This window comes from Populus trichocarpa, chromosome 4, assembly GCF_000002775.5.
Source record: "Populus trichocarpa isolate Nisqually-1 chromosome 4, P.trichocarpa_v4.1, whole genome shotgun sequence".
Lineage (NCBI taxonomy): Eukaryota > Viridiplantae > Streptophyta > Magnoliopsida > Malpighiales > Salicaceae > Populus > Populus trichocarpa.
The window spans coordinates 5,736,286-5,754,171 of NC_037288.2; the positions used below are offsets into that span (position 1 = coordinate 5,736,286).

General features: G+C 36.1%; 4 protein-coding genes across 10 annotated transcripts; 2 read left to right on the top strand and 2 right to left on the bottom strand.

Moving 5' to 3' along the window:
• The first annotated feature begins 404 nt into the window (after nucleotides 1–404).
• Nucleotides 405–1,301, top strand: LOC7494378 (NDR1/HIN1-like protein 6). Its single transcript, XM_002305658.4, has one exon. It carries the CDS (start codon nucleotides 405–407, stop codon nucleotides 1,170–1,172), a length of 768 nt encoding a protein of 255 aa, XP_002305694.2. The 3' UTR covers nucleotides 1,173–1,301.
• An 832-nt stretch (nucleotides 1,302–2,133) lies between these two features.
• On the bottom strand, nucleotides 2,134–5,099 carry LOC7490825 (uncharacterized). Of its 2 annotated transcripts, XM_024598728.2 has the most exons (5): nucleotides 4,974–5,099; nucleotides 4,661–4,865; nucleotides 3,694–4,564; nucleotides 3,161–3,327; nucleotides 2,134–2,484 (listed from the first exon to the last, which is right to left on the bottom strand). In XM_024598728.2, the coding sequence occupies exons 2-5, from the start codon at nucleotides 4,840–4,842 to the stop codon at nucleotides 2,277–2,279; spliced, it is 1,428 nt and encodes a 475-aa protein (XP_024454496.2). In that variant the 5' UTR covers nucleotides 4,843–4,865; nucleotides 4,974–5,099; the 3' UTR covers nucleotides 2,134–2,276. The 2 variants fall into 2 exon arrangements, with proteins under 2 accessions (XP_024454496.2, XP_002305036.4); XM_002305000.4 differs by lacking the exon at nucleotides 4,974–5,099 and having other exon boundaries at nucleotides 4,661–4,967.
• LOC7494376 (uncharacterized) lies at nucleotides 5,097–7,051 on the top strand. The gene is made up of 4 exons (XM_002305657.4): nucleotides 5,097–5,395; nucleotides 6,243–6,375; nucleotides 6,468–6,582; nucleotides 6,753–7,051. Exons 1-4 carry the CDS (start codon nucleotides 5,241–5,243, stop codon nucleotides 6,812–6,814), a joined length of 465 nt encoding a protein of 154 aa, XP_002305693.1. The 5' UTR covers nucleotides 5,097–5,240; the 3' UTR covers nucleotides 6,815–7,051.
• A 707-nt stretch (nucleotides 7,052–7,758) lies between these two features.
• LOC7494375 (uncharacterized) lies at nucleotides 7,759–14,845 on the bottom strand. Of its 6 annotated transcripts, none has more exons than XM_052452201.1 (13): nucleotides 14,514–14,836; nucleotides 14,297–14,431; nucleotides 13,734–13,783; nucleotides 13,044–13,309; nucleotides 12,823–12,956; nucleotides 12,559–12,694; nucleotides 11,775–11,871; nucleotides 11,606–11,672; nucleotides 10,997–11,095; nucleotides 10,015–10,104; nucleotides 9,009–9,163; nucleotides 8,453–8,554; nucleotides 7,759–8,338 (listed from the first exon to the last, which is right to left on the bottom strand). In XM_052452201.1, exons 4-13 carry the CDS (start codon nucleotides 13,294–13,296, stop codon nucleotides 8,194–8,196), a joined length of 1,278 nt encoding a protein of 425 aa, XP_052308161.1. In that variant the 5' UTR covers nucleotides 13,297–13,309; nucleotides 13,734–13,783; nucleotides 14,297–14,431; nucleotides 14,514–14,836; the 3' UTR covers nucleotides 7,759–8,193. The 6 variants fall into 6 exon arrangements, with proteins under 6 accessions (XP_052308161.1, XP_024455976.1, XP_002305035.1 ...); XM_024600208.2 differs by having other exon boundaries at nucleotides 14,211–14,431; XM_002304999.4 differs by lacking the exon at nucleotides 14,297–14,431 and having other exon boundaries at nucleotides 14,514–14,845.
• Nucleotides 14,846–17,886: the final 3,041 nt, after the last annotated feature.

Genomic DNA, 17,886 nt, shown 5'->3' on the forward strand with positions numbered 1-17,886 from the left:
GAGGTACCTTGCCCTTTTTTTTAATTAATTTCTAGGGAGACATGCTGCATATAAAGATTCCTGGAATGTTGAAATTCCAATAAATGCATCTTACTTAGTTGAACTACCTTGTATCAAGAGTCCCATGTGCTATTATTAGGCGCGGAAGGTAAGACCTTCCCTGTCAAAAAGTGCCTTGTTTCAAGCACAAAATCAGAGGTCATACATTACAAGGAACCTCCTCTAGTCAGCTAGCTCCCTCTACTTGATATAATTATGAAAGGGTTTTATATATTTTCAATGCTTTTGAGGTACAACTACTGGTTTAAGTAAAGAAGAGAGCAACGATGAAAACAAACTCCCAAGTCTGCAAATAAGTTTTGATATAGAAGGGAAAAAAAGGAGAAGAAGAAAGAATTCAGGTGATGGGAGATAACCAGAGAATTCATCCAGCAGTAGATGTGGAAGCGCCACCACTAGCAGCACCACTGGTGTTGCGAGGTTTGGTAGCATCTGGAAAGCGCAGTTCGAGTCTGAGTCAGCAGCAACCTCCACTGTCATTACGTACCATTCCAGCAGTTATGCAAGGGAGTAAGTTATCACAAACCACAAGCTGTTGCTGTTGCAAGTGCATATGTTGGACAGTAGGTCTCCTTGTCCTTCTACTAGGGATTGTCGGAGCCACCGCGGGCATTCTTTACCTTGTCTTCAAACCAAAAATCCCCAACTACTCCGTAGATAGCTTGAGAATAAGTGACCTGAGGCTCAACTTTGATATGACCTTATATGCTACATTCGATGTGAAGATCACAGCAAATAACCCAAACAAGAAGATTGGAATTTACTACGAGAAAGGTGGGCTGCTGAGTGTATGGTACACAGACACTAAGCTTTGTCAAGGTTCAATACCAAAATTCTACCAAGGTCACCAGAACATAACAAAATTGGATGTGAGCTTAACAGGGCAAACACGGTATGGAAGCACTTTAATGAGGACATTGCAAGAGCAACAACAAACAGGACGTATTCCATTGGATCTTAAGATTGATGCACCAGTTTCTATCAAACTTGGGAGGTTGAAGCTGAGGAAGGTGAGGATCTTAGGGAATTGCTTGTTGGTGGTGAATAGCTTATCTACCAACAATCTGATTAGCATCAAGGCTAGTAATTGCAAGTTTAGATTAAAGCTTTGAATTTCAATGCATGTATTGCATTAGAATTCTTTTTTCTTTCTATTTTTTTTTCCCATTCCCCCCGGCTTTCGGTACTCATTTCTCAGTTGTGATGATGATTTTTCCTATATTTACTCTTTTTTTTTGTAATATCAGTGACAAAGGATATAATTATTTTAGGAAAGTAGAAATTGTTAAATGGAATGCATGCCACCTGCATGCTTGCTGGCTGACATCAAACCACCATGCTAAAAACAACTTTTCTGACTAAGAAAGTGAGCTAAAACTTTACTTCTTACAGTGGTAAGCAGCGTGTTCTTGGAGGACTCAGACACAGACACAGAACTAGCATGAGTAAAAGAACCATGACTAGGTCACAAAATCCCTGCAGTCTAAGCAAAAAGCACGACCAGGATCCAACCCAATCTTAAAAAATGACACGCTCTAGACGATAAGACTTGTTCAGAAAAGCACATTCCGGAGGAGACTAGACACACAGAATTACCATATTAGTGAAAGAACCATGATTCGGTCACAAAAATACAGCAAGTCTTGAGAAAAGACCCCAATCGAAACCTACTGTTCTTCAGAATGTCACACCTCAAACTATAAGATAAGTTGAGAATGGCGGAGGAGAGAAAAAAATCAGCTGTAATTAACCATATCAACAAATTTGGAACTTCCCAGAAGATGGTCAATATTATTTTCTTGTTTGCACCGGCTAAGACAGCGTTTAATTAAAAATTATATGATCAGATTTTCCAGTTAAATTCTTTCTCCAAATGGGCAGAGAGGTTTTCTAAGATTATTATTGGAGAGAATTCCACATTTAGGCAGTGAGATCCTGCTTATTCTGATGTAATCTTAACAGTGTTGAAATTAATGAACATTACAGTACTTTAATGACAGACTTCTTATTGTTGTTAGTTACATTTTAAGATTAGTGATTTCCAATCAATTCCTATTTTACTTTCTGCATCAATTTCATAGTAAGCCAAATTTTTTTTTTCTTATGTACTACAGATGTACAGCTAGTAACTAATGAATAGCAAGATAAAGTTTTGATACCTGTGATTGCTAACCACAAATATTTTAATTGCTAATCAGTCACACATTTGCATACAACTAATCACCAGTTAAGGCCCTTGGTCTATGCTCGATGGTGAACAGAGGCATCCCAGTCTGTGAAACTGCTCGCACAAATGCCATATTTGCTGTTAAAGTCGGAGCACGCCAATGGTCACCAGTCCCAAAAACGACCTTGTTCTTCAATGCCAACTTTCTTGTTGTTGGGACGCCCATCATGCGTTCTGAAGGACTATCCGGCACAACCCTATTCCAATTTCTTAGCATCAGTACAGCAAATCACACATAATATCCATATTCCATACATCAAAAAAGAAAAAACAAAACAAAACAAAAAAATAAGGAAAGAAAGACATGAAATCTGGAATTGAGCAAAATATTTGTGGAAATGTGATTCAGTTGGTTTCATGTGATTTATCCTAGGCCCAGAACTACACCAACAGAGTTTACTCACATTCTGTTTTAGGGAGGGAAAAAAGGGAGCACATTTAGCACTGGAATCCTGGAACCAAACCAGGACACTCTCAACTAAGTTGCGGGATGAGAATCATTTATTATTTATAGTTGATTAAAACGGCTTTAGGGAAACAGAGTTTCATGGATAAATATGTATGATTGGTTGCTATAAGGTTAAAATTGAAGCACAAAAATAGAGTTCAATGGCTGGTTTCAGATCTTGTTCATATTAAAGACTACATATTATATGTACAGCTAAGAAAGAAAGAAGAAGCACGATAAGAAGAGGAATTAATAAGATGGAGGATAGACTGATTAGAAGAAGAAAACCTGAGAGAGAGAAAAATAAAAAAATAAAGAAGCTCCAACAACACCAACAGTTGCATGATTATCAAAATCAATTCTCTTGAACCGTTTTAAACTAGATTCAATGGCTTAAGAAAAGAACAATCTGCCAAATAACTTACATAAGGCATTTCAGTATTTTATCCGCTCTAAGCTTCTCATTAGGCCCTCCACACATTGATACCAACTGTTTAAACTCTGAAAGAACACTTTCACATATTATGCCTCTCTTTCCTTGTATAACACCAGCCATCTCTGCAAGTATTGGATTCTGAATTTCAGATTTGACCTGGCGAGAGGTTGAGAAAGATTTAGACATTGACATTGGAGGACAACATGCACTACGGTCCATAATGGTCATAGGAGAAAATTTATAAATTAAAATAGCAACACTCTTAAAGAGAATTAATAACGTATCAAACCGTTTTAGCACACATCTTACTGCATGCCACTCAATACAAGGACATCTGAACAGCTATGATGTATGCTAACTTAACTGTCCATTTTCAGCTTTGCAATCCATGCAATATATAACAACAGCTACTTGAACTTCCAGTTGAAATACAAGCACAGAGATTACACCCTATGTGATATAGATGCTAAAGATTGTGCGGCAATGAAGCAGCCAAAAACAAAAAATCAAATCAAATCTTACCTGTACAATCACAAACTCATAATTTCCTTTAAATCGCTTCCTTAATTCATCCTCTGGTGTAGCCAAAAGTTTCTCAGTACAACCATTGCTATTTCCTGATACAATTGCAATTAAGGCTGTTGTATCAAGATTTATAAAATCATCACCATCATCATCTCCAATGAAATCCCCCGGCCCAACAACATCCACACTTTTAACTTTCATCAATGACAACTTCATCTCCGAAATAAGAGAATCAAAACCATCATCCAAGTTTTCTTTTGTAACCTCTTCCATCATCTCCAGCCCAGTAGGATTAAGACTCAATGACCTCTCAACCCCATATTTAGAACCCAAAACTGTATTTTCCTTTGTACCACCAACCTTGATTTCAAAAACACATGCCTCTTGAAATGACCTTGCATTTGCAACCACATTAATCCATTCACCACCTTCTAATTCCTCACATAAATCAAAATCAAACAAAGCAAACTCCAATCCAAGCTGCCATGCCCCAAATTCTTCTCTAAGCTTCTCGTTAACAAAATCACTAATCCCGTGTGAGAAAAACAAAACAATAGAGCAAGGTTTCATTATCTGAGTAGATTGAGCAGCACCCAAAACTTGTTCAAGTCTAAATTTTAAGCCCTTACTACTTTTACCATCTCTAAACCAAGAAACATATCTTGGGTTCCTATCAGAAACAATAATCCAAACTGGGTTTTTATTAAGAGTACAGACAATATCAACATGAACCGCATTCTTTGTAGGAGATTCAATCTTTTTCCTATTTGGAAGTGATGAAGGAATTGGCTTGCAAACCCGTGAAACTCCAGTTATACAGGGTTGTTGTAGAATGTGAATCACAGCCTCTAAGTGCCCAATATTAACACTGCAAAACAAAAACACGAAACTTTAGAATAGATTGTAATATTGGATTTGTTTCAGTGATGAAAAAGTGATGGTCTTTTTTTGTTGAAGAGAAAACCTGAGGGGCGTGTGGTGGGGGGTAGATGTGGAGCGAGAGGAGAGGAAATGGAGCTCAGATTGGGCTAATTTGAGGAGAGTGCGTTTGCATGATTCAGTGATGTTGGTTTGAGAAGGTAATTTGTGTATGGTGTCAATGACTCTTGAGCATCTCTTTCTTGCTGCTTCTACTTGCTCCATCATCAATCATCAAATACAGACAACAGCTACTCATCAATTATAAGTTAGCTCATCATATCACTCTCAAATCAAACTGGTTTCTTTGAAGAAGAAGAAGAAGAAGAAGGAAAAATGGGATGGGAGTAGTGTTTTACCTTTGCAACATGGCAGTATTTGTCTGTCTCTGTGTTAGAAAAGGCCCATTTACCATCGCGAGCTTTAAAACCCATTTTTAGAATCCTGTGGCCCAGTTAAAAGATAAAGGGTCGGTTGGATTAGACCCATATATTTATTTTTCGAAGCATCCTTTTGGAGCTTAGAGAGGAGGCATAGGAGAGAAAGAAAAGGGAAAGACAGGGATTACATCACTGGCTCAAGGTTAATTTGAAGCATCAATCGTGGAAGGAAGACTGTAAGTAGTAATGGGTTTAGAGGAAGAAGAGTCAATTGAACAAGCAGCAGCAGCCCGCCGTGAGAGGCTTAAGGCTCTCAAAGCTGCTCAAGAATTGCTAAATACTCCTGATGCTGATTCTGCCAAGACCGCCGACGATGATGACGATGAAGCTGCCGAAGAATCGTGAGTATAGCTTAATATATCACCCTCTTCCCCTTTTTTAACTTTGCTCATTAACCTAACCCCACAAGTTAGTTAATATGTTTTTGTTTGCATAAATAAAGATTTAGAAAATCGTTTGCTTTTTGTAGTTAGGTTAATGGTTACTGGTTGGCTAGTTACTTTGTTTATTGTTTATCACTGGATGGGTTGAAGACAACTGCTTAGATTGAAGTTATTGTTTCTTTGTCTTAGCTATTGGGATAATTGAGGGGAAAAATTGTACATGTTAGGGAAAAAAGAACAGCTAGGATCTATAATGGTTATTTCTATCCCAATATGTAGCTATTTAGGAAAATGCTCTGTTAATGCTTCCCAAAGATGAAATTATAGTCAGTCACCATCTAGGAATAGGATCCATCTAGTCCAGAAGATATTTGATTGGATATATGCTTTTTTGTTTCGAAGGAAACTTTCCAATGACTTGAAAAAAAGAAGAAGCAAGTAATTGTAATGCCATGGAACTTATCTAATATTAAGGCAAAGGGTTTTTTGAATCAATAATCGTCAAGGATAAATGTTTCATTGTGTGAATTAGTTAGTGGTTTGCTTCCCCCTGCCCCCTTTCATTGTGCAAAGATACAATGAAGATTGTCAATGAGATCTTAGAGATTATCAGACTTTCTACCTAACACCCCCTTGCTCAGAACAAAACAATGTTCAAATAGAAATCATTAGCATATAGTTAGCTGGTTTCGTGAAAATGTGCTACAAATTTGACATGTTTATGGGTGTTTATGTCCAGTGTGCGTGTGTTAATAATATCATAGAGTATGTTTTAACGTGCACAACTGCCTTTTCTTCTTTTCAGTAATCCCAGCATGAAGTTCCGAAATTATGTTCCTCAAGACAAGGAGCTTCAGGAGGGTAAGCTTGCTCCACCAGTGCTACCAAAGTTTGAAGATCCTGTTGCAGCTGCACCTCCACCATCAGAGAAGGAAGAGGTAATTGTTACTTCAAATATCAAGTTTCCTTAGTAGTGGTCTGTGTCTTTGTTCTTTCTCTCTTTTTTCTGCTTATATTTTTGTATTTTTAGGATCCGTTTCTCAACATTGCTCCAAAGAAGCCAAACTGGGACCTGCGAAGAGATGTGCAGAATAAGCTTGATAAGCTTGAAAGACGCACGCAAAAGGCAATATATAAACTAATGGGTAAGTGATTGTGCAGTTTGATTTTGCATGTGTGATGAAATGTGATTTCAATTGGTCGCCTCCATGATTGCATTTGACCATTTTAAATTATCAAAGAAATTGTCATTTTATTTGCCATTTGCGGTGATGTAACATCCATAACATTTGTCTAATCACTGTCATTTTTGCAGAGGAACAGGAAAAAGAAAAGCAATTGTCTGAGAATGGTGGCAATGGTGTTGTCGAAGATTAGCAGGGGAGTTTTACCAAGAACAGAGTTGTAGTTCATTTGGCCAGCCAAAGCTGCAGCTTCGTGAGAGAACTTTTTTACTTTTTCAGTAACGAATCAAGCATTACAAAATTGGGAATATTAGTAACACAGGAACCGATATCCTTCATGTAATGTGCAGTATGGCAACCTAGTTGTATGTTTCTAATGTCCGAGTAAACTTCCCATGCCACAGGCTGTCTGTGGATTAGTTTCTGCTAATTTTAGATTTTTCTACTGTCATTCTCTACCTCTATGTTTTTACAAGTGAAGTGATGATCTTCTTAGGATAAACTTGAAAAACGCCACTCAACTATACAGGCAGTTTTAATGTATTACCCAACAATTTTTTATATCATTTTTACCATCACTTTCAGCCATTTCTCCATTCAAATTGTATTGTTTTCCTTCTAAAGAGCAATGTCGTTTGGTAGCAAATATTTATTTTAAGTGATTTTATATAAAAAAAAGTTATTAATTGAGATATTAAAATAATTTAGTGGTAAAATTAATATTAAAATAATTTTGGTACAAAGTTGTTACTACTGGTATTTTTTTTTTATATATTGCAAGCCAATTTATAAGAACTAAAATTATATTTGGTATTGCGGTTTAAATTATTATTTTTGATATTATTGAATTATTATTTTCAAGCACAAAAAATACTTCAGAACCAGGTTATTGTTACTTCACTGCTGTTCAGATGCCGAATGAACAATCAGCACTACGTGTAGGCAGAGGAGCTTGGATTGGAATTTTTTTTTCAAGATGGCAATTTTATGGGGGCACCTGAAGCTGCTCTTTTCCTGTCAATCATTCATTTAATCTTAATGATGACATTCTACTGCTGAGATTTGAGAACTTGAAGAAGGCAACATCAATGCTAGTGTTGCGGAAGAAGTAAAAGCAATGAGGCTACCAATAGAAAATAGCAAAAAAATGCTTGTCCTTATTTCTTTCCCACGCCATTCATTCTGTGCACACAGATACACCAGCTGTAATCAATTTTACACGCCAGCTTTCTATCAAACTAGACAAATTTTGCTAGCTTCAAGTTCAATGAGGAGAATGGCATTCGGTTATTCTGGTGTTGGAAAAGAAAATCAATTTCAGGCAGTATCCAATTTACACACAACGGGCACTTGTACAGAGCTCTACTGCATGATAACTTACAGATCTTTGACAATGAGAGAAGATAAAGAAAGAGGGGGGGGGGGGGGGGAATAAAGAGGCGGAAAGCAGGGTGTGCCGAAAGTAGATTTGGCACCCAATGGAAGAATGGTTCACTTGTTGACTCGCCCTTGTCTCAACAATTTTTAGGCCACATGTGCCTATCTTCTCTGGAAATGTAGCATGGCTTATCTTCACTCGCTCCTCAGATGGTTGGAACTGGCTTGTCCAGCAACTACATTCTCCTCGTTCCAGGAAGAGTCAGCTGGAGGGAGCTGAAAGTCATCAGGTTTCAGCGCCAAAGCAAAATCAGGCAACGTTGGTGCTGTCTCCATGATTCTGCAGTCAAAATCACCAGAACCCCAAGTTACAGGATCATGTAATTTCACTTATTAACCAAGCAATTTGGAAATAACTTCAACCCAAAATTCACCTAATAAAAGCATCACTTACTTTTCATAGGAGTATAGATCGCGGTTTATCCGCACTTTGCTAGAAGTATCTTTTGGAATTTTGTCAGAGAGATATTTCATGGTTCCCCAAAGCAGCGGTTTTCTGCATCAAAATGAATTGAAACTTGAAAAGGAGAAGCAAAATTTCAATTAAGTGAAGGCCTATATTACTACAGAACATCTGAATGCATCGCCTACCTAGGATTCAATAAAAATAAATCACATAATTTGGAAAACCATGTCCTAACATGCAAAACCCATGGAAACAGCATGGCCAAACAGTACCAATGCCATGGATATACCAAAACGTTAAGGCATTAATAGCCAAGACCCTTAGCAATTGTTTAACTTTTTGACTAGTAGCATGCAGTAAGATCAGGAAACAAATACGCTAATTTAGTGAAGATCAATACCACCGAAAAAATCACATTAAATTGATATTATGAAGAAAAAGCTATACCATAAAACAAAGATGAACCAGTATACAATGCATTGCCCATCACAGAGAGACACCTTATGAAGGTCCTAAGCAGGAGGGACTTTAATAGATTTATTACCTTGACAATGGAGAAGCTGCATTGAATGCCTCACATGCCCTCTTACTTTCTTTAAAATACTCATCTGCAGCTTGCAAGGCAGCTACAGCCATCCCATGAGACTTCTCTGTGTTCCCCTCATCAAGGATTAAGCCATGATAATAGTATGCTGCAGCCTGGTTTGGTGAAAGAATATTATTAAAAGAAAAGTTTGATGGAATGTCAGCGATATAAAATGCAAATTACAAGAAACCAAAACAGTTAGAAAGGATTTTTTTTTATATGAGAAGTTGGAATATTATTACAAGAAAAGTTAGAAAGGATTTTTTAAATGAAAAGAAAACATGCTATCTAAAGAAAAATATGATTACAGTAGAGATTGAGCTAAAAAGAACAGGCCAACAAATCAGTGGCTAGAAAACCTAACCAATATCAGCCTACTGATCCAAATTGAAATTAGTCTTGTGGCATGGGAAGGTCAAATGACATAAAGAAAATTCATTTTTGTTATCTGCTTGCTCGTGTGTGTGTGTGTGCACGTGTCAATGGAAGATTTTGAGTGGACAAAATGGCGAGGTGCTACAGATCCTGTTTGATCAAAACCATTTTTTAGAGCTCAAGAATCACGAGAAATTATGCCGGGCTCTCATGAGGTTAAAGTCGAGTGCAATTCGAGATTGGTGAAAGCAAGTACAGTTTCTTGAGTGCAAGTCAGCTTGATTTACCAATTAGTTGATCATTGATGTGGAAGAAGGTGAAACTAGGAAGCAAAGAAGCAAGGTAAGGAAAAGAGAGGAAGTTAGTCAAGTTCATTGCAGTTATATTCCAATACCAATCAAATAGTTAGTTCAGTTTTCAGTAGTTCATCTTTTCCATGCAACATAGCATAAGGAGAATACATAATATCATTTTCATAAGTTAAGATCTAAAAGCAATAGTTATACCAAAGACAGGAAGGACAGTTTCTATTGTGAATGACAACAAAATACTGAGAGGAAACAAAGGAATGAAAGCAATTCTTGGATACCTTTGCTTCCACATATTTCCACTCTATTAAGAGTCGGTGCTTCTCCCCCCAACCATTTGCTAATGGAAGATTCATTATATTATCTTGAGCCTGTCAAGAAAGCAGTAAAGGAAAGCAAGTTATATTCCATAACTGCAAGATTGAACTTTCTAATTCAGTATATGAAGTAGGAACAGTGTAAAATTAGAAAAAAACAAGAAACATGTTCTTACAGGATGTCATTTATTGTAGACCAAGAAGAGAAAGGAAGGAAAGGCTAGGATTTTAAAGTAAAAAAGGGGACAGTCAGGAAACGCAGAGCACTTATCTCTCTAGTTTAGAGACAAATGTATTTACACATTTGCTCAGAAAGTGGGATTAATGATGTAACCAAAGCGATGTTGAAAAAACAAGTATAACACCCCCCCCCCCCAAAATAAATAAATAAATAAAAGAAAAAGATGGGGTTGGTTGTGATAGACTTCCGAATCTCTACTTTTCAGAAAATTTTTAAGAAGAAAAACCTCCCAGACAAGTTTAAAAGGTTCATTCCCCTCCCTAACCTTGAAACATTCAACTCCAAAATATAGTGCTAGGCTTTTGGTACCATTATTAGAGAATTTACCACTCAAATGGCTGCCTTAAGAGTGAAATTTGATGATTCAAATTAATAATATTTTTTCATGTTATTCTTCTATTGACTCTCCCCTCCCTTCTCCTTTTTTCCCCTATTTCTCTTTATTGCCTCCATTTACTACAACTAGAATGCATCCTATTGAACAAGTAGGGCAGTTGAACCGAAAACCCAAAAACAAAATCCTGCTAAAGGTAATTGCAAGTGAATGCTGTGAATTTTATTTCTGATGGTTGTAAATCCCTAAACCATATTATTTGTTGGAAGCTACTGAAAGGTAATTTAATAATCATCACAGACCAAAGAAAAAGAGAGAAAAAAAAATGAAGCTACAAAAGTAAAAAAATAAAAAGGTTAGTGCCCTCATACCTGCTGCCAGTACTTTACCATCTCACAAGCAAGCCTTCGCTTCACTGCAAGAGTAGCTTTGGCACTATCGATTGCCATTCCTAGTTGGATGTCAACACTCTGCATCAGATGGAAAGAGTAGAAAGACTAAGACAGTGGAAAGAATATATGACCAAAACAGAGCAAGACAAGAAAATCTGAAAACTGAATAAGAAAATTCTAATCAATAGGCAGTAGCATCTCATAGAGACAGCTGCAAGCCAAAAGGGGAAAGGAGGAAATCTTAATCATTCCAATCATGTCAACTGCCAGAACGAATTGCTCTAATAAATTTTATGGAATGAAAAGAAACAAAGAGGTTACATGCTCTTAGCTTGTCATGTATGTGCTACAAGTCCAGAAAGAAGAGGTGTTGGAGTCCAATATATCAAGTGTAAGAAAATGATTGATATCAGTCAGCGGGTACCCAACTTATGTATTGATAATAAAAAAAAAATGTAAAGAGAGGAGTTTAATCTCAAATCTGCAAGATAATCTCCATGTGCAGCTACCATTCATAGGTATCAAGGATAGCATGGGTAGAAATTATAAGTTCATCAAACAAATCCATACAGGAAACTAAGATAGTACCTGCCCTAATGCTTGAAGGCAAAGTGCTCTAAGAACACCTTCAGCAAGGTCCACTGGCAGTTCTTTCCTGGGAGCAAAAGTCAGTCAAATCAGAATAATTATGCAATAAAAATGATGGCAATGAAAAACAAGCAATTCAATTCTGGACAAGTCTTTCATCTTTGTAAACCTTAATGGATTAGGTAATTGTGGGAGCACATTCTGGACAGCACAATCCAGATATCCTGCAGCCTTTAAGAAAATATCAATTGATGCTCGCCTGCTCTCTGTGACCAGAACAGAATAGAGATCTAATGTGAAGCATAGTAAAAGGTAACAAATGAACATGTGTGCATGAATTCATCCACAACAATATTGCTTATAATTTACAAAACCTCCACGTGCAAAGATTTCATCAAACAGATGCTACATGATAGCATTATCTCTAATTTCTTCCTTCTAGGACCATGCATGAGTAAGACCGCTAGTAGGTAATGGCAATTGGTCTTTCAATCTCAGATAGCATATTCCATTGGGTCTCATTAATTTTTTACCCAATAGGTTCAATTTCACACCCCTCTCTATAGATTATTCATATTAAGTTATTCTTTTCATAGCTAGTTGTTAATTAATTAAAGGTTAGATATTGAAATGCATATTTATGTACTAACATGTTGCCGATATTTATGTCACTAATTAGACTAACACCTCTGTCTGCCACACCTAACAATCTATTACAATATAACCAGGACCCAGCTAGAAAGTATCAGAAATACCATGAATAGCTTCCTGTGCCAGCAGTTACTCTCCAACTGCTGGACAAGAGCATTACCTTATGCTTGCCAAAAGAGTTTCTAATTCTAGAAGAGAATTGTTTACAGCACAGATTTTGCAGCTTCACATTACAGGCAAGAAAGAAACTATTAGCCAAGCTTCATCAATCGATGCACAAAATTTTTATAGAAAACACCTACCTTCAGATACTTTTGGCTGGTAACCATCAGAAGATGTTCTTGGAAGAAGCAACAAGTTGGCCTGTGATAATGATAGCATTGCCATCAAGTGCAAAACTGACAACACCTCATACCATGCATTAGAAATCGCTGTTTCCTGTAAAATTCTTCAGTAATATCAGATCAATGATTCTTCAGCACAGAAAAATGGAATTGCAAACCATAAAACAGAAGATTTCATCAACAGATAGTAAATGGATAGGCAAGACCACACTCCCCACCCACCTCTGCTTCATCCTCTTGATTCATCCACACAAATTGTACATTGTGTTGTAGCTGGCTTCCATCTTTAACTAATCCCAACAGAACAGGCAAGTAATCTTCAAGAGCCTGATGAAGATCGGCCAATGTTGAACCTCCTGCAGACAACAAATAAATTGAAATTCAAAAGACTTCACCTAATGCTGATCTATTATGATATCTGCACCAGGATTGTTACAACCTACCATGTTGTGTAGCACTTTTTCTTCTTGTTCTTGAGACTGTTGGTGCTTCTTGGCCAGCCATAACTACGATACGAGTTCTTAAAGCAGATAGGCTTTTCACTAAATTCTTCGGCAAATGATCACCAAGTGACAGAGAGAAATCAACAGGCTTAGGTATCCGAAAACCAGGTACATAAACAGACACATCCCCTATACTACCAGGTCTCCTTCGATTTCCACCCGAATCCTGCGGAGTAGACACCAGGCATCCCATATCCTAATAGTTACTGTATACACCAATCCAAGGAACAGAAAGTCAGTTGCTGCAATAAAAAAAAATCTTTGGCATATATGATCACTCTTGCAAGGAACATCAGTGATTCAAAGCACAACAAGGGTATCAATTCCCATGGCATGAACTTGGAGAAAGGATGGTAGCAGTAATTAAGTTCAAAGAATGCAGACAGCAATCACAAGGAAAAGTGGAGGATTAGCAGTAAGCAAGATACAAAAGAAGACATTAAATGTCCCAACCAACAAAGTACAAGTAGTAGGTCACTCACGAGCCGTATCCAAATAACTCTTTCTAGAACTCTCCAAAAGCTTTAGAAAAAGATGCTTTGTATTTGACAATTTCAAGCTATATGTATATAATATCCTTCTCCTAAAACACTTCATCACCAAACAAAAGTACTAGATAGATTAAATCACCTGATCCACAATTAGAAGATTGACAAATGGGTCAAAACTTCTAGTAATTTCTGCAAAGAAAAGGGAGATAACAATTCAATAAAAGAGGGAACCGATAAAAGTAACCAAATGACACTACATAATTTACTCTCGTCCCCATTATGAGAAAAGGAAAAATGCAATAACTAAAATTTAGAGAGGGAAAAAGTGATGTGTTTTTTTCCCATCACACATGAAATAAAACTTCAGAAGAGAAATGTGAAGGTAAAATGCAATTGGGTACAAACAGAACTGAAATAGCTTTGAAGAGGCAGCAGCAGCAGCAAAAAGGTAGGTATGTAGCAAGCACATCAAGAAAACTCACAGGATTGAATAATGAACTTGACAGAGAAAAATGCAAATAAATTCCATTAAAGTAATAATTACAACAGTAGAAAATTGGACAAAGATTGTGAGTAAAGTATCTCCAAAACCAGTTTCAAAACAAAAACAAGCAACCTAAAACCCATGAAGCAAAGTAAAAGCCATCTCTTTTTTTATCATTTCCCACTGTACTTGAAATCGATAAGATTAAGGATCCAAACTTTATCAATACAAACAAATGCCCAGAACTGGTTGTGTCAATTCAACAGATTTTTGAAACTTATCTGAATTTCAAGACTCCAAAAAAAACAAACTTTTTCCACATCTTAGTCTGTTATTATCTTCTTCACGTCTCTCTAAACAAACAAGCAGCCCAAAAGGGAAAGGTTATCTTTTCTTACAAACATACTCGGAAAAGAAAGAATAAAACCGTCTTACCATCAAACGTTTTTGCTGTGGTGGTAACCGAAAGACACAATTGAACTGAAAGTGAAGCCAGTACAGACAGGGCAAAAGGGACTCAAAATCAAGAATCAAGAACTAAAACCTTTAACAAGAGAAAGCTAAAACTTTCTGACAAGAAGATCAAAAGGAAGAGAGTTGTTTAGTTTAGAAGGTTCGACAGGAAATTTTGTTGGTTTTTTTATGACAAAAAGTCGAACTTTCTGTTTATATATACATAAAAAAAGAGGATTTATTGCTAGTAACTTTAGTATTAGCAAAAAGTAAAAAGAGTGTAAGCTTCTTCTCTCTTTTTTTATGGTTGCAACTGTGTGTGTGTGTATGTAGCGTTTGATTGGCGCTCAACACAAGCACACACGCACCCTTTTAAAGCCTTACTTTTGACTCTTATCTTTTTGTCTCTGGGATGCTTTTAACTTCAACTCCACTTCTCTTCTTGTGTTTTGCTACAAACATTTCGAGATCCCACCAGAAAAAAATAAAAAATAAAAAAATAAGAATGTCTTTCTCAGTCATTCTCAAGTTACTAGGTTTCAACTGTTTAACCCAAAAAAAAAAAAAAAAAGAGGATGAGATCTAAAATATAATATCATGAGAAAAAATGGACGAAGATTAATTATTTAGAGTATGTTTATTTTTGTGGTTATAAAATATTTTTTAAAAAAATTATATAATTTAATATTTTTTATGATTTTATTGATATTAAAAATAAATTCTAAAATATAAAAATAAATATTATTTTAAAAACAAGCATCATATATATTTTTTTAATTTAAATTTTGAATTAAAGGTTTAGTAGCCTACACAGGACAAAAGGGCTGAAAAGTTGATAAAATCATGATGATGAGGTTGCACCAGGGGCTGGGGCTGGGCTCAGAAAAAATAAAAAAACGTTAATATTATGCTTTCATAAGAAAATAAAAAATTAAATTTTACGGTCAAAACTAAATAATATTTAAGTTTTGGTCCCTTAAAAAAAGTTATGTGGCTCCGCCCCTAGATCGTAACATGACAATAATAATTGAGCTGTGACGGTAAGAATATATAATAAAAGTATATGACTTTAATATTTGTTTTGCATATACATTACATCATCATTGTCTTAATTAATGGATTAATTAACCTTTTTTTATAACAAAATAATCCCAAAGAATGTCTCCCCCAATGCACTAGGGCAACACATGCGTGGCAATTGTATGCGGATTTCACTTATAATTATTAACTAATCTTACACCATTGGATATGTATTGACTTGCTCTTCCAATGAAAATACACTCATCTTTAAATATATTTTAAATTATTTTTTATATGAGAATATATTATTATTTTTTAAAATATATTTTTGACATCAATACATCAAGATGATTAAAAAACACTAAAAAATTTAATTTAAAGCGAAAAAAATTTTATATGCGCGGTTGAATCGCGTACAATGTCAAACGAGGTCTTAGAGCTTGTTTGATGCTGTGATAGTGTTGTTTTTCAAAAGATTTTTCACTTGAAAAATATATCAAAATGATATATTTTTTCACATCAAAACAATATTAAAACATCAAAATAAATTAATTTAAAACAAAAAAAAATAATTTTTTTCAAAACAACTTTTTGAAAAAAAAAAAAAACTCGTAAACTGTAATTTCCGAGCAAAGGTAATAAAACCCACAATGATCAAACATGTTTTCTGATATCCCATGTAAGAGAGAATTGGATGCATGATTTTTGTCCGCGTCCCATGAAATCACCGTGACATATATGCGTGTAAACATGGTTTGCGGGAAAATACATTTGGGATTCCTTTACTTGGGCTAGCTGTTGGGCAGGGCAGAAGGGACCACACACGGCAAGGAACAGTCCCATCAGGGTAGGCTATCTAGCTCGCTCCTTATTGAAAGGAAGACGTGATCAAATCTTACAAGCACGAACAAGCTCCTTGTCGAAGGGAAGACGTGATCAAACCTTACAAGCACGAACAATAATCATAAACAAAGTGTCATACATATGCATGTCTCCACCTAGTCAGTAGAAGTTTTAAAGAAATCGAGAAACTGAACATTGCTTGCTAGCCTGAGTGAGGTTCGAAGTTAGTGAGGTTCGAAGTTGAAGGGTGTGTTTAGAAATGCGGTGTAATTTCTGAAAAATCGAGAATTTCTGAAAAATCGAGAACTGAACATAGCATGCTGTTGATTTTTCAATAAGCTCGAAAAGAACATGGCCAAGTGCATGGATGCTGCTGTCTTTATTCACTGTGAATGTGCGAATGACAACTTTGAACTTTATTCCCACTTGTCCTCGTGAGTCCAGCAAGCTTCCTGCCTGTTTTACCATGTGGGAAGCTTGAAGACTTTTTGACAACCTCACAGGCACTTGGTCCATATATTCTGCTCGTCCTTCCTACCAAAACAGTCATTGTTATGAATTCATATCCCAATCTCGTAGAATAATCCGTGGCTTAATCGTTCAATTCTTCAGGAAAATATGAACTGACAGCCCAGCTGGAAACAAAACACAGAGAGTTTATGCAGCTAGACAGCGTTTTAGGGCCTTAGGCATAGGCGAGTTTAGTTGATTAGGACAGAGTTGGGGCCATAATCTATGAAAAAAGAGACATAAAATAATGGGGTATTCAGCTGTCACTGGCATTCAAAAAGAGTTGATGCATACCTGACAAGTACTATACACTTCTAAGAAGACAGGTAACTAGCTTTAAGGGTATAGCTTAACTGATCAAGTTTTAGATTTACTTTCTAGAGGTCATTAGTTCGAGTATTACAAATCTCAGGGTCACTGGAGGCTTAAATGATCGTTAACTTCAAAGCCCATAGAATTAATCGAGGTGCACGCAAGTTAATCCGGACACTCACATTAATAATAATAAAAAACTGATAGCTAGTACAATCCAAACTCTGTATTGCTGTTCCCTTTCTGCTATGCAATTCTTATATTTGCATGAACAAATCTATTCTGTTCAAGGAATAAATCTTAATTTGATTCTACTAGATCATCATTGAATAAAATACTCTGTACTTTTATGTTAATCAATGGGGAAAGATTTAGCAATATCAACGTAGATTGTTCATATCGGGATGGGAAGAACCACATATCTCTTTCACACCTTGTTCAGCCAAAATAACAATACTTTTTATTGAAAATCTCGACAATTTGTCCAAAAACATCACTACTTCAATGTTTTTGCCATGGAATCTTTAGCTGGAATCTTTAGCCCAGAAAACTCAAAGAAAGAAAATCCAACAACAACTTTGGGTGCTGAGAAGCTGCCATGGAGATATGATGGTCAAACAAGTAAAGAATCCGGGGTTTGAAATACTTTTCTGAGCACTATAAATATTTT